Genomic DNA, 15,966 nt, shown 5'->3' with positions numbered 1-15,966 from the left:
AGGGAGAGGAAGAAGAAAGGAAGAGAAACACTAATGTGTGAGAGAAGCATTGATTGGTTGCCTCTCGAACACCCCCAGCTGGGAACCTACCCGGGAATTGAACTGACGACCTTTCAGTTTGCAGGACGATGCCCAACCCACTGAGCCACACTGGTCAGGGCTCGACAAGTTCTTTTCATTAGTACAAATTCAGTATGTATTATGCGTAGGTTCTTGGTGTTTCATGGTAAGGATAGAATACTAGATAAAGTACTTGAAGTGAACTGTTCAACTCAAGGCTCAGTAAATCTCTATTTTTTTCCTTTGGTGAGTAATTTCTTGGAGTGTGACAGGTTTAATTTTGTATTTTTGGCAAGTTTATTTCTCTTAAGGATGCATTGGGGAAGGCATTATTTTTTGTCACAGTCTTTTCTTGTTTTGACAGATTGTTGCCAATTCTTTCTTGGCAAATCCTACTACCTCTGCCCTGTTTGCTACAATTCTGGTGGAATATCTCCTTGATCGCCTGCCAGAAATGGGCTCCAATGTGGAGCTCTCCAACCTGTACCTCAAGCTGTTTAAGTTGGTCTTTGGCTCAGTCTCCCTCTTTGCAGCTGAAAATGAACAAATGCTAAAGGTAAAGCTTAGATCCAAGTAGTACTTTGTTTTAGGGTTTTTTGTTTAATTCTTGTTTTCCCTTTTGAACACAAATTAGAATGGCTCTTTTTATATTTGTAAAGTGCTCTTTGAGTTAATAAAATATTTGCAACAACTAAGGGCCAAGTATGAAAAACATTTCATGTATTTCTAAGCAGAGCTTAATTTATCTGGTGATTTAGAATGAAAACTTTGGAACACTTAGGATATATTGCTACCACTAATTTTCTTTTTCCAGTTTTTATTTTTATTGATTTTAGGGAAAGGTGGGGTGGGGAGAGAGAGATAAAGAAAGAAAGAAACATTGATTTGTTGTTCCACTTATCATGCACTCATTGGTTGTTTCTTGTATGTGCCCTGGCTGGGGATTGAACCCACAATCTTAGTATATATATATATCAGGTCGACACGCTAACAAACTGAGCTACTTGGCCAGGGCCCAGTTTTCTTTATAAAATTCAATTCCTTTTTCTGGATTACACAAGTAAAATTAGAAGCACATCATCCTTTTTAAAAATATTAAGTGATGCAAAAAAATATAGAAGGAAAAAATGTCTTACCTCTCAAATCTGATTATATCAGCCGTTTTCCACTTTTAATTTTGTTTCTTCTGTGTGTTTGTATTCTTTGTGGCAATACATAAACATTCCATTTCAGGACTGTTTATTATTCCCCTTTAAGTCAAGAATTCTGATCATCTTGTGTTCCTTAAGAAAGACATCTTGGAGGAGTGTGACTCCTATATTTTTTTAAGTGATTAATCCTGTGTAAATTGATTTTGTCAGTTGTTTGAATCTAGAAAATGGGTAAGAAAACCCACTCATGGTTATATCACCCCTTAAAAGTGGCAGATGGCAGAACAAAAACTTGTAAACATTCATTTCCACTTATGGCTAAATTTTAATTCCTATAGAAGGTTGAATATTATCCAGTTGAGTCTGAAGAGAGATGTTTCACATAGGGAAAATTTGAAGCTGCAAACAAGATCTATTTTTTCTAGAGTAAAAGTACAAATAGTGATAAAAAGCAGTCTGTGCTTTTATGTGATTGTGATGGTTTTCTCAGGTTTTTTGTTTTTAAATATTTTTAAAATTTATTTTTAGAGAGAAGGGAAGGGAGATAGAGAGGGAGAGAAACATCAATGTGTGGTTGCCTCTGGCTCGCCTCTAACTGTGGACCTGGCCCTCAACCGAGACATGTGCCCTGACTGGGAATTGAACCTGCAACCCTTTGGTTTGCAGGCCCACACTCAATCCACCAAGCCACACCAGCCAAGGTGGTTTTCCCAGTTTTTTTTCAATTACACAGTAATTATGAAGAATCTTAATATTACTTTTGTGTTACTATGAAAGAAAAAATATGTGAAAGAAAAAATACAAAACTATAACAACAAAAACAAAACCTAACAGGGTTAGCCCTGGCCAGATAGCTCAGTTGGTTAGAGCATTGTCCCAATACACTGAGGTTGCGGGTTCAATCCCAGGTCAAGGACCGTATAAGAAGCAGCCAATGAGTGCATAAATAAGTGGAATAACAAATCAGTGTTTCTCCTGTGCTCTCTCTCTCACTCCCTCCTTTCCTGTCTCTCTCTTAAAGTCAATTTAAAAAATCCACAAAACCTGATGGGAAGATGCTCAAGAATATATTAAAGAACAAATTCATAGAATTTTTGGTCTCGAGAACTATATATAGTTGATTTATTCTGTAAAGTAAATATGTCATGCCATATACAGGAACAAGTTTCGACCAGTATCAGTAACTATACCAATAGTTTACAGTTCATGGTTCACTGTGACCATGCAAAAAAGTTACATGATTTAACTGTCACATGTCAAAACCAGGATTCGAAGTACAAGATGAAAAGCCTAATCTGGATTACAAGGTTAATTAAAATTACTATAAGCTAATAAAGTGCTTTTTAGTTAAAGAAATACCTATTTTTCAACCGTCTTCTAACACCTTATCTTAAATGACTTTTGAGGCTCTTCCAAACTTTACATATTTTAAAAAAGATTTTTAAATATCTTTTTTAAGGGAGAGGGGAAGGGAGAGGGGAGAGGGGAAGGGAGGGAGAGAGAGGGGGAGAGAAACATCGATGATGTGCAAGAGAAACATGGATTGGCTGCCTTTCGCACGCCCCAAATGGGGACCTGGCCCACAACCCAGGCCTGTGCCCTGACTGGAAATCAAACCGGCTACCTTCGGTTTGCAGGCCAGCACTCAATCCACTGAGCTACACAAGTCAGGGCCAAGCTTTACATATTTGATTGATAGGAAAGTTTAGTTTCTTTAGGTTACTTCTTGTATTTAGATTGTTCTAGGAAATGGGGTTCTTTGATCTGCTTGATTATTTAGTGACGTATTCTCAAGAACTGCAGAGCTGACAGATAGGAACCTATTAAATGCTTCTTTCACAGCCAAACAGTGAATATGAAAATATATGTAGAAACCAACATATATTTTAAGAGAAATACATTTGAGTCAAATAAAGGTTGGAAAGTTCTTGTTTTTCTTCCCTTTGGGAATAATTTTATAAGAATTACCTTCCATTTCTGTTTGATTCCAGTGAATGTTTAGCGTAGTTCTTAAGGATGTTGACCGTCCTCATTTGGAACTTATTAACCTGCCTTTCTCCGCCCTGCAGCCCCACCTGCACAAGATCGTGAACAGCTCCATGGAGCTCGCACAGACTGCCAAAGAGCCCTACAACTACTTCCTGCTGCTTCGGGCCCTCTTCCGCTCTATTGGGGGAGGAAGCCATGATCTCCTGTATCAGGAATTTTTGCCTCTCCTTCCAAACCTCCTGCAAGGTCAGAGCAATGATTTTAGTTGCCTTTTAGCCTTGTTTGCGTGCCTGGATCTGGCTGCTTTTGCTTGCTGAGGTTCATCTTCTGCACCCATTGAAGGTCATGATGTGGGTATATAAATGCATGTTCCCTGCAGAGAGAAAGAGAGAGAGTGTGCCCCAGTCCCATGTTCTGTTCTCTTTCAAGTCAGTGGGACTTTGAAAGGAGCCCCCCCTGTTTAGGCTGGGCTCGTCTCTCCACTCAGAATTGAATGGGAGTTAGAAGGTTTTAGCTTCTCCAGTTAGCATTTGGTGAGCTGATCTAGAAAGAAAGTTGTTTCTAGTGGTTTTATGAGATCAGGAATCCCTAGATTTGAAAGAGAATCAGAATAAGAAGGGAAAAAGCAAGTTATAAAGTTGATTTATACATTTATATTTTTATTTAGTTACTAATTACACAACCATAATCCTGTAATTCCTGTATAATTAGGAATTCTTTCAAGACATAGAGCTAAAGGAACTAGTATAAATGAACCATGGACATGGACAACAGGTTGGGGATTGACTGTGGGGGAGAGGGGCAGGGGTGGGGGTGGGAACAGGGAGAGCAAAGGGGGAAAAATGGGACAATTGTAATTGAACAACAATAAAAAGATATAGAGCTAAAGGGCATCTTGAGTTCATTCAGTGTTTATGGGTATGAACTGATTGAACCACTGTCCTAGGAACGTGTATTTTTGTGAAGTGTGAGCTCCTGGCATCCTGGCACGGGGAAGCCATTTACAACATAGTATAACCAGGAAATAACTGGGAAATATTTGGATATATTGACTGTAACATGGTCATGATTGTTCCATAAGCCAGACATGTTGCTAAACCATTTTTCATATTTAGTCCCATCTCCAGTCAGTCCTCAACCTGAGCCCTCTGCTCTGATGAGCCTGATTCTTCTTCTGCACGCTCTCGGCTGGCCCCATGCTCCTCTCTCCCTAACCACATGTGTTCAGGCGGATACCCTTCTAGGCACTTAGTCTCTCCCTCTCCTCCTCCTGCCATGTGATGCCTTCTGTCAGTGGCTCTTTTCCAAGCTCTTGTTAATCTGCAGTACCTGGATGTGCCTTGTGTCAGGTTGGCTGCCACATGCTTTTCTCTTTCTGTTCGTCTCCAAGTGCTCCGTGAGCCAGTCTGGACCTGCCTCGTGCCAGGGAAGAGCTCAGTAAATCCTTGGTTCCCCTCATGCAGAGTTGGGAGGTCGGCTTTATAAGGAGGAGGCTCTCCTCTGTATAAAAAAACAGAAGTGGAGTTTTAGAAAAATTTATATTTTAAAGTGTAGACATCAACTGGTCTACTGGAAGCTTGAAAAAAGATGTAAGATTGTAAACCTTAAACTTGAGATGAATATGTCATATCAGAAAGCCTGTGTCTTTAGATTGGGCTTATTAATAGTATAAGATTATTAAAAGGTTGATGTGTAATCCTAGTGTTATTACAAGAGCATAATATTATCATTAATTTAATTTATTTTTTATTTTTAAAAATTTTTTTGTAGTGCAGATACTCTACTTTTTTTTTCTTTTGTTTTGCAGTTTATTTATTTTATTTTATTTTTTTATTTTAAAAATATGGAACGCTTCACGAGTTTGCGTGTCATCCTTGTGCAGGGGCCATGCTAATCTTCTCTGTATCGTTCCAGTTTTAGTATGCGTGCTGCCGAAGCGAGCACTATATAATTTAACTTATAATAATTATATGCAGCTTGCTGTTCCTCTGGTTAGCATAGACAAAAGCGATCATGGATGCAGTTATAGAACAGGGTAGCTAATTAATGCAGTTCCTTTTAAGGAGGGCATAAACAGTCTCTCTGTCATCATGTTCATGTATATGACAAAATGTGGACCAGTCATTTTGTGCAGTAACTCTGGCTGGTGTCTGGAAGGTGACTTCTCCTTCTGTGTGCTCCCCCCCTCAGGGCTGAACATGCTGCAGAGTGGCCTGCACAAGCAGCACATGAAGGACCTCTTTGTGGAGCTGTGTCTCACCGTGCCCGTGCGGCTGAGCTCTCTCCTGCCCTACCTGCCCATGCTCATGGATCCCCTGGTGTCTGCTCTCAATGGCTCACAGACGTTGGTTAGCCAAGGCCTGAGGACTCTGGAGCTGTGTGTGGACAACCTGCAGCCCGATTTCCTGTACGACCACATTCAGCCGGTACGCGCAGAGCTCATGCAGGTAAGTCTGGTTCTCTTGAGCGCCAGCAGGGGCGTCAGGTGCGCCTGTGTCTGGTCCTCACTGAAAATTTCAGGCAGGCAGGCAGTTTCTGGCAGTGACAGGCCCCTCTTGAGCTCTCCATGCTCAGTGGGTAACTTTGCGGAGTGAAGAGGTGAAGCTTTCAAGTTACTTTGTGCGTCTTCTGGCTCATGGGAAGGCGTAAAGAAGTACTGTAAGTATTGAGTGGATGTTGGTTTCATAGTACCGCTCCCCTTTTTGGAGGTTTTCACAGGTGCCCTATTCTCACTGAGGTGCTGCTTACAAAGGCAGGTGTTAGAAACACTGTCGCTTCCAGGGAGATCCTTTCTTTATTCACCAAAGATCTTGAGTTACACAGTAAAGAGATGCAGATTCCTAAGGCAAGGTATATCTGTCTGCAAACATGTTGTATTTTTTTGTTCATTAAAGTTCAGATATCAGATATCAGGTTTTTCCTTCATGTATTGCTGCTGTTATTGGTTTGTAATGTGGTTGGTCATTGTTAAGGGGTTTGCCTGTTACTTACTCATGTACCCTGTTAGCATAGTGTTTGACCCCAAGCTGGGAGGGAGGCAGAATATAAAGCCAGAATTCTGGTGGCTTTATATGATAGATACTCAGTAACTCCTAGGGGACAGAAGTCTTTGGACAGAGTAGATTGGAGATGGCAACTTGGAAGGCCCAAGCCAGGCAGGGGTGAGTGCCATGCGGGAGGAAGAGGTGGAAGGGCTTCTCTGGCCTCCTGCCCTCCTCTCAGGAGACGGCCCTAGGCAGAGGCAGGGCCCCAGCGCGTTTCGGAGTCACGGCCCCCTGTCCTCCGGCCCGGCGGTGTGAGCTGCCTCGCCTCAGCTTCATCAGCCTGCTCAGCCCGTGTGAGCACCGGGCCATCAGCCCTGCCTGGGGAGTTACTCAGAGGTCACTTCTGAGGATGTGTGAGGACTGGTGGGCCAGGTGGAGGGGCGGGGTGAGGGGACCAGGACAACACCTCTCAGCAGTTGTTAAGGAGAAGCTTCTTTCGACCTACAGGAATGGAAGAGACATTTTTACTTTAAAGAAAGGTACCATGATTTTATGTTGATTATTGCTAGATACTAACATTGGGCATTGCTCCAGAAGGTGATTTAAGAAAATACTTTAATAGTGAGCTATGGTAATTTTCAAGACATGGTAATTTAGCTGGGAAAATATGGGAAGATTGACAGTTTTTGGAACAGTTGAGTCCATGTGCCCCTTTTACTAATTGTAAGTACAAGGTACACATTATTTATTCCCATAATGCAGATCCTGACATGATCCCCATTTCCCCCTTTTGCTATCCTTTTTAATGTGAGATTTGAAATCTCTAATTTATATATCGTGTTTTAAAGATATAAAACCTAATAATAGAAGTAAAAACCTCAGAACTCACCATCTAACCCCAGGATGAGAACTTACCAGTAAATTGCATTTCCTTCTATGCTCCTCCTAATTTCATTTTGTTAAGATGCTTAAACTATATATGGCTTAATTTTCTTGCTTTTGAGCTCTGCAATATTTACTATATGCTATCGTTTGTATCTCAGGAGCATGGAGGAATGTTTATATACATACATGCATTTCTGTAAAGACAAAACATTTCTTTGGGAGGATACACACACAAGGCCAATAACATTGGTTTCCTCCAAGAAGAACTTGTGTGTTTGGGGGACAGATGTGGAAGAATTTTTGCTGTGTAGTCTTTTATAACTTTTGAACTGTGATTTGTGAACCATGTACATGCATTACCTTGAAAGGATTTTAATGAAAGCATGTTGATTTCTAGGCTTTATGGCGCACTTTACGCAATCCTGCTGATAGCATTTCTCACGTGGCCTATCGTGTACTTGGTAAATTTGGTGGCAGTAACAGGAAGATGTTAAAGGAGTCCCAGAAGCTGCACTATATTGTGACTGAAGTTCAAGGCCCCAGTATTACAGTGGAGTTTTCCGATTGTAAAGCATCTCTTCAACTCCCAATGGAGAAGGTAAATTTGGAAGTCTCTGGGAGCTTCTTAAAGATACTATAAGTTTCATAACTGCTGCTCTCTTTCCTGGCTCCTTAGCCAGCTGTGAGCAGCTCTTTTGTTGCTCTCTACATGCCTTTTAGAACACTTCCGTTGCATAGCAAATGAACAAATTGTGTGCCCAATAACCTGCAGTGTTCCATTCAACTGCTTTTGCTTTATCCTCCTTAAAAAAACTGTTCTATCCTGGCTGGGTGGCTCAGTTGGTTAGAATATCATCCTGTACACCAAAAGGTTGCAGGTTTGATCCCCAGTTAGGGTACATACTTAGGTTGTGGTCTGGGCATGTACAGGACACAACTGATGGATGTTTCTCTGTCATGTTGATCTCTCTCTCTCTCTTTCTCCCTTCCTCTCTAAAATCAGTAAACATATCCTATGGTGAGGATTGAAAAAAAAAGAAAACTTTTCCCCCTTCATTTAATTACACCTCTCAGTCCTTTGTTACATATGCATTGTATGTATTATTCTACATAATTGTAATTTACATTGTTGCATTTGAATTTTCCTCCTTATTGTATAACCAGCTTTTTCCCCACTGTGCTTTTATTACTATGTCTTGTATATTGGGTATTTGAAAAAGATTATTAGAGTAGGCTTTTATGTGTATCTAAGCAGCTCAGTCATTTCGTTAAACCCCCGTCAGCAGAGATTCCTGTGCTACTTGCAGATCTGGTGTTAAAACGGCATTCTATGACATGGAGTGATTCAAAGCTGTCACTTTGCTCAGGTTGTTTCATATTTTAGAAGTTGGCATGAGTACCTGTCTGGATAAGAATTCACCCATATAATGAGTTCTGGGAGTGTGTGCGCGTGTGTGAGATTATATTAGGATAACACCGGTTAATAACATTATAGAAATTTCAGGTGTCCAACTTCATACTGTGACATCTATATATGCTCTGTTGTATGCTCACCACCCCAGGTCTAGTCTCTTCATCACCATGTATTGGACCCCCTTTACCTTTTTTGTTCTTTCCCCACCTTCTTCCCCTCTGGTAACCACCATTCTGTTGTCTGAATCTATGAGATTTTTTTTGTTTGTTGTTTTATATCCCACATGAGTGAAATCATATGGCTCTTGGCCTTTTATATCTTGACTTATTTCACTTAGCATAATAATACTCTCAAGATACACTCATGTTGCAAATGACAGTCGGTATTTTATCATTTTTTACAGTGGAGTAATATTCCATTGTATTTATGTACCACATCATCTTTATCCAATCATCCATCAAAGGACACTTAAGTTCCATGTCTTGGCTATTGTAAATAATGCTGCAACATATGGGTGTATACATCTTTACAAATAAATGTTTTCAATATTTTGGATAGATATCCAGAAGGGAGTTTGCTGGTTCATATGGTAACTATTCTTAATTTTTCGAGGAACCTCCATCCTGTTTTACACAGTGGCTCTACCAGTTTGCATTCCCACCAGCAGTGTATGAGGATTCCTTTTTTCCCACATCTTCTCCAACACTTGTTTCTTTTCTTACTGATAAAAGCCATTCTAACAGGTGTGAAGTGGTATCTTATTGTGGGTTTGATTTGCATTTAACTTATAACAGTGACGTTGAGCATTTTTTCATGTTATCTGTTGGCCATCTCTGTGTCTTCCTTGGAAAAGTGTCTATTCAGGTCCTCTGCCCAGTTTCTCCCTTCCTCCATCCCTTCCTTCCTTCCTTTTCTCCCTCCCTCCCCCCCAAGGATATGTTTATTGATTTGAGAGAGAAAGAGACACTGATGTGAGAGAGAAACATTGGTTGCCTCCCTCTCATACACTCCTTGACTGGGGATTGAACCCACAATCCAGGCCTGTGCCCTGACTCGGTATTGAGCCTTTAGCCTTGTGGTATATGGGACAATGCTCTAATCACCTGGGCAATCCAGCCAGTGCTGCTTATTTTTTACTCAGGTTGTGTTTTTTATTGTTGAGTTGTGTGAGTTCTTTACATATTTTGGATATTTATCCCTTATTGGAGGGATTGTTTGCAAATAACTTCTTCCATTCAGTTGGTTGCCTTTTTGTTTTGTTAATGGTTTCTTTTGCTGTGTAGTCCCATTCATTTTTTTCTTCTATATTGCTTACCTTTGGGATCAAATTCACAAAAACCCCTCTCAGTCTGAGGTCTATATGTTTAGTGTCTATATTTTCTTCTTTGTATTTTATTGTTTCAAATCTTATATTCAAGTCTTTAATCTATATTGAGTTAATTTTTGTGTGTGGTGTCAGATGGCAGTCTAATTTCATTCTTTTGCATGTGGCTTTCCAGTTTTGTGAATAAGACTTTTCTTTCTCCATTATATGTTTTTGGCTCCTTTCTTGAAAATTAGTTGCTTATATATGTGTGGTTTAATTTCTGGGCTCTCAGTTCTGTTCCATTGGTCTGTGTGACTTTCTGCCAGTACTATACTGTTTTGATTGCTGGTGCTTTGTAATAGAGTTTGAAGCCAGGGAGTGTTAATTACCTACTTTTTTTTTTTTTTTTAATTTTATTTATTTACCATAGTTTTTGCACGATAAGACGCACCTGACCATAAGACGCACCTGACCATAAGACGCACCTAGGTTTAGAGGAGGAAAACAAGAAAAAAAATATTCTGAACCAAATGGTGTACTAAAATATTTAATAAAATATAATAGAATAATATTTCAACCATGTAAAGTGAACAGCAGTCAACAGCGGTATTAAGAATCATCATCACTGTCATTAACAAATGAGGAGAGACTCTAAGGTTCAATTACTCTTCTAGTTTTCTGGGAACCCTAAGAACTCATCATTGCTAGTGTCAGAATTTATGAAGCTTAGTTGCTCACAATCACTGATATTACTTTCTTCACTGTCTTCATACTGACCAGACACCCTGAGATTCAGCAGTAAAGTGGAACATTTAAGTGTCCCCTGGGGTTTCATGTGGGCCCACCACTTCCTCGTCTAACTGCTGTCGCCACTGCTGACAGGTCAGGTAATACACATCACAGTCTGTGACACAATATTTGCTCCATAAGACGCACAGACATTTCCCCCCCACTTTTGGGGAAAAAAAAGTTTGTCTTATGGAGTGAAAAATATAGTACTTTTAGAGAAAGGGGAAGGGAGAAAGGGAGAGAAACATCAGTGTGCGAAAGATGCATTGATCAGTTGCCTCTCCTACACCTGCAACTGGGGGATCTAGCCCACAATCCCAGCATGTGCCCTGCCTGGGAATCGAACCGGTGACCTTTTGGTTCACGGGCCGGTGCTCAATCCACTAAGCCACATCACCAGAGCTGCTTTTTTCTTTTTTTTCTCATGATTGCTTTGGCTATTTGGGGTCTTCTGTGGTTCCATACGAATTTGATGACTTTTTTTGTTCTGAATGTTTCTTTGAAAAATACCATTGGGATTTTGATAGGGATTGCATTAAATCTGTATGTTCCTTTAGGTATTATGGCCATTTTAACAATGTTAGTTTTTCTAATCCATCAACACAGACTATCTTCTCATTTCTTTACATCATTTCCTTATGTTCTCTTTAATTTTTTCAACAGTGTCTACAGTTTTCAGTGTATGGGTCCTTTGTCTCCTTTGTTAGTTTTATTCTTAGGTACTTCATTCTTTTTGTTTTGTTAGAACTTTTTTATTTCTCTTTCTGTTATTTAATTAGTATATAGGAATGCAACAGATTCTTGTATATTGATTTTTAATCCTTCAACTCTACTGTATTTGTTTACTGTTTCTAATAGTTTTTTCTGTGGTGTCATTAGGGTGTCTGTATATAGGATCATGTTGTCTGCAAATAGGGACAGTTTTACTTCTTCATTCCCAATTTGGATGCCTTTTATTTCTTTTTCTTGCCTAATTGGTCTGGCTAGGATGTCCAGGACTCTATTGATAGTAGTGTTGAGATTGGGCATTCTTATTTCTAATCATAGAGGAAAAGGTCTCAGTTTTTCATCACTGAGTATGATATTAGCTGAGGATTTATCATGTATATCCTTTATGTTGAGGTACTTCTATACCCATTTTTATTGTGTTTTTATCTTAAATGGATGTATCTTGTCAGGTGCTTTTTCTGTGCTTATTGATGAGATTATGTGATCTTTTTTTTCTTTTGTTAATGCAGTGTATCACATTGATTGGTTGCAGATGTTCAACTATCCCTGAATCCCTGGAATGAACCCCATTTGGTTGTTATTTTTTTAAAACCAGACTTGACTAAATGTTTGGGAGGAAGGATAATTGTCAGTTAGGAGTTGTTTTTTTGTCATCTCTTAGTCCAGCTGTCCCCCTACTCCCTTAAGCACATGCCATCATCCCCAGCCCTCTCCAGCTTTACTCTGTAGATCGGTGTTGCCTTCTCCAAACCTTAGGGGTGAAGTGCAGTCTCAGCTTCTCATCCAAACCCTTATCAAAATGTTTGCCAAGTAAACACCCTTTCCTTTTAAGAGAATACTGACAACTAAAATTCTCTCTTATCTTGACATTGAAAATCACTGTAGTGAGCTTCCTGTGTTTGCAGCATGTTCTCACATTTCAGGTAATTTCTTTAAGTTAGGATTCTGTTTGCTTTAGCTCTGTCAGTGGCAAGGTTGATAGCAGTGAAAACTAAGGCATCTGACTTTTATTTGACATCTGTGACATCTGTATAGATAAGCAGAGCAAGAAAATCTCTTCAGAAGTTGTTTTTCCCAAAACAGCTAAAGCCTTGGGGCACCAGGTTTTGAAGATGGGTTCTGTTCCCACAATCCTGGACACGTGTGGGAACCTCTCGGCTCATGTGGGCCTCCCTTCCCAGCAGGCAGCATCCTCAGGGCCTGGTGCAGCCATGTGCTGAAGGAGGGCACTAGGCAGAGGGAGTGAGAGCAAGGCCAAGCCCGTGGCCAGCGAATTCCCTTCCAGTAATCCCGCGTTAGGCATACTCTCCAACCCTTTATTCTTTTCAGCGGGTAATTGTCTCATACATCGATTCTTTTCTTCTTAAAGATTTTATTTGTTTTATTTTTAGAGAGAGGGGAAGGGAGGAAGAAAGAGAGGGAGAGAGACATCAGTGTGTGGTTGCTTCTCGCAACTGGGGACCTGGCCCACAACCCAGCCATGTGTCCTGACTGGAAGTAGAACTGGTGACCCTTCGGTTTGCAGGCTGGTGTTCTCCATTGAGCCACACCAGCCAGGACCACATTGGTTCTTAAAAATAAAATTGTTGAGATTATCTTCACATGATTTATTATTACCTATTAATGATCAGGTCAGAGGCGGTAGGGGAAGTGACAATTCTAAAGTGCCCTAGAAGAACTCGGGCCTATGGTGGGGCACTGTGGTGAGGAGCCCTGTCACCTTCTGAGTGGTCATGCCACATGGAGCAGCTATGTGCGCTTTGTTACCTGGTTGGGTCTCGAGTGCAGAGCTCTGTCCCTCGGTTCCCTCTCTGGCTCCTCACACAAAGCCTGGATAAATATTTAATCTTTGACACAGATTAGTTCTTTGATGTTTATGTATATAATTACCAAGTTAATATCTTAGTGGTTAATGGCTTCAAATTATTTTTTGTGTGATTGTGACTCTCCTGCCTTCTTGGTCAACCTCATTGAAATAAAAAGGATAAAAATATGAGTGGAGTGTTGCTATGCAGGTTTTCTGCAAAAATGATGTACAACTTTTTCTCTTTTAAAGAGCAATTTAGTGAAAGCTTGGGAAAGTTGTCTTCTAGCTTTGAACTGAGACACAGGGAAGTCTGCAGAGAGTTCTCTCTTCTCTTGGGGACCTTGACACCTGTGTAGATGACTCAGTATCTAGTGTAATCCAGCAAATCCACTGCAAGCGGTCTTCTGAGCTCACGTAATTTCTGGGATCTCCCATTGGCTGTTTTTTTTTTGGCATTTTTTTAAAAGTATATTTTATTGATTATATTGTTACAATAGTTCCATTTTTTTCCCCTTTGCTCCCCTCCGCCCAGCACCCTACCTCCCCCAACAATCCATCCCCAAGTCCATGCCCATGGGTCGTACATACAAGCTCTCCTGCCTCATCCTTTCATATATTATTATTTTTCATTTTTAAAATAATTAATTAGTTAATTAATTAAACAATAAAAAAGAACAATTCCTCCCTCTCAGACTTAAGACACTTTATAATCTTATAAAGGACAATGGGCGAAGGTCTTGAGCTCTTCTAGCTGCTTCAAGCTGGACATGGTCGTCGTCCTACCTACCCTTGGGTCCAGAAATCCCTAGTAAGAGTGGGGGTGTGGAGGGGAGGGTGGCCTTCCCACATGGGGAAGGATCATGCAGATTCCAGGTCAGTTGGCTGTCCCCAGACAACGGCGTGCTTGGTTTAACAGGCTGGCATCCTTGTATTCTCTGGTTCAATTTTGCTCATTTGTTTGTGTTGTTCATTAGTTTCCTGTAATAGGTGACAGCATAAGGTATTTTTCTTTCGTTGCCTGGCTTATTTCGCTAAGCATAATTTTCTCTAGTTCCATCCATGTTGTTGTAAATGGTAGAAGTTCCTTCTTTCTTTCAGTACTTACTCATTGTCATTTTCCCCCTTTGTACTCATGTTCCTCTCTGTCTCTCTCTGTTTCTTCAACTTCTTAAAGCAGACCCTTTAGCATCTCTTGCAGTGCTGGTTTGGTGGAGATGTATTCTTTTAGCCTTCTTTTGTCTTGGAAACTCCTTATTTCACCTTCCATTTTGAATGAGAGCCTTGCTGGGTAGAGTATTCTTGGTTGTAGGCCTTTGTTTTTCATTGCTTGGAATATTTTTTGCCATTCCCTTCTGGCTTGTAGTGTTTCTGCTGAGAAATCTGATGATAGCCTTATTGGAGCTCCCTTGTATGTTACTAGTTGTTTCTCTCTTGCTGCTTTTAGGATTCTCTCTTTGTCTTTGAATGTTGGCATTTTAATTATGATGTGTCTTGAAGTGGGCCTGTTGGGGTTCCTCTTCATTGGGACCCTCTGTGTTTCCTGGACTTGCATGATTCTTTCTCTCTTCATGTTAGGGAAGTTTTCTGTCATTAGTTTTTCAAAGAGGTTTTCTATCCCTTGCTCTTCTTCTTCTCCTTCTGGAATTCCTATGATACGGATATTATTACGTTTCATGTTGTCCTGCAGCTGTCTTAGAATATCTTGAGTCTTGTACAGTCTTTTTTCATTTTGTTGCACTGTCTGGGAGTTTTTGTCTACATTGTCTTCCAGTTCCCTGATCGGATCTTCTGCTTCCTCTAGCCTGCTTTTAATTCCTTCTACTGTGTTCTTCAATTCAGAGATCGTATTCTTCATTTCCTCCTTGCTCTTATTGATAGTTTTTATGTCCTTTTTCATGCTGGTGTAGTTCTCAGTAAGTTCCTTGTAGTTTTTCTGGAGTTCCTTGTAGTTTCCCTGGAGTTCTTTGTAGTTTCCGCTGAGCTCATTGAACTTCTCCATAATCCATGTTTTGAATTCCATATGTGATAGTTTACTCCTCGCTACTTCATTTAGCACTCTTTCTGGGGATTCTACCTTTCCTTTCGATGAGGGGTTGTTTCTCTGTCTCCCCATTTTTGTGACTCTCCCATTGGCTATTTCAGCACAAAAATTAGTGAACTCTATTTTTCATTTTAATTTAAACCGTGCATTTTCTTCTTTCACAGTACTTCCATGTGGTGAGTACCTGCTGGCCCATGTAGGCCCACAGTGCTCACTTCTGGAGAAATTACGCATTAAGGTTCTTTGTGGTGCTGCGAATGCTTTCAGTGGAAGCCTGCCAAAGCCGTGTAATTCAGTACAAACTGTCATTTTTTTTGTTTCTTTGTTGTCGTAGGCCATTGAAACTGCTCTGGACTGCCTGAAAAGTGCCAACACTGAGCCCTACTACCGGAGGCAGGCTTGGGAAGTCATCAAGTGCTTCTTGGTGGCAATGATGAGTCTCGAGGACAATAAACATGCTCTCTACCAGCTCCTTGCACACCCGAAGTATGTCGATAATTTAATTCTCTGCAGTTGGACATATCTTGCTTCAGGAATGAGGGATGGAGAGGACCTCCCAGATTTCTTAGTGTTGTGAGCATTTTCCTTAAAGTTAGGAAGATGACTTGTGATTTGCCTAGTTATACTTCTGCTGGCTTTTAGAAAAAATATAGAGAACTTAAGTGCATGACTATTAGAATTTATCTCCGTTGTGTTCTGCCTTTATGATTGCTTCCTCATAAGATTGGAAGTTGCAAGAACCAAGGGTCATACTGTTTTCTCTTCCTTCCTCTCACCATTATATATATCCATAGCACCTGTCACATGATAC

At 40.4% G+C, this 15,966-nt stretch overlaps 1 protein-coding gene and 1 non-coding gene across 3 annotated transcripts in view; one reads left to right on the top strand and one right to left on the bottom strand.

The window, feature by feature from the left end:
* Window positions 1-15,966, top strand: part of TRRAP (transformation/transcription domain associated protein) — a 140,530-nt gene that overhangs the window by 30,304 nt on the left and 94,260 nt on the right. For both annotated transcript variants that reach the window (XM_090287915.1, XM_090287914.1), the window contains exons 17-21: window positions 425-616; window positions 3,281-3,446; window positions 5,391-5,647; window positions 7,467-7,667; window positions 15,490-15,641. In XM_090287915.1, coding sequence (XP_090144041.1) covers window positions 425-616; window positions 3,281-3,446; window positions 5,391-5,647; window positions 7,467-7,667; window positions 15,490-15,641 — 968 coding nt within the window. The remainder of the gene's footprint in view (window positions 1-424; window positions 617-3,280; window positions 3,447-5,390; window positions 5,648-7,466; window positions 7,668-15,489; window positions 15,642-15,966) is intronic.
* On the bottom strand, window positions 5,038-5,144 carry LOC150000466 (U6 spliceosomal RNA). The gene has a single exon (XR_016513882.1). It is a non-coding gene; the product is annotated as a U6 spliceosomal RNA (small nuclear RNA).

The sequence above is a fragment of the Furipterus horrens genome, unplaced genomic scaffold (genome assembly GCF_987537825.1).
Source record: "Furipterus horrens unplaced genomic scaffold, mFurHor1.1.pri manual_scaffold_10, whole genome shotgun sequence".
In the NCBI taxonomy this organism is placed as follows: domain Eukaryota; kingdom Metazoa; phylum Chordata; class Mammalia; order Chiroptera; family Furipteridae; genus Furipterus; species Furipterus horrens.
Note: the sequence above shows the minus strand (reverse complement) of the source record. Positions and strands in the feature narration are given on the sequence as shown.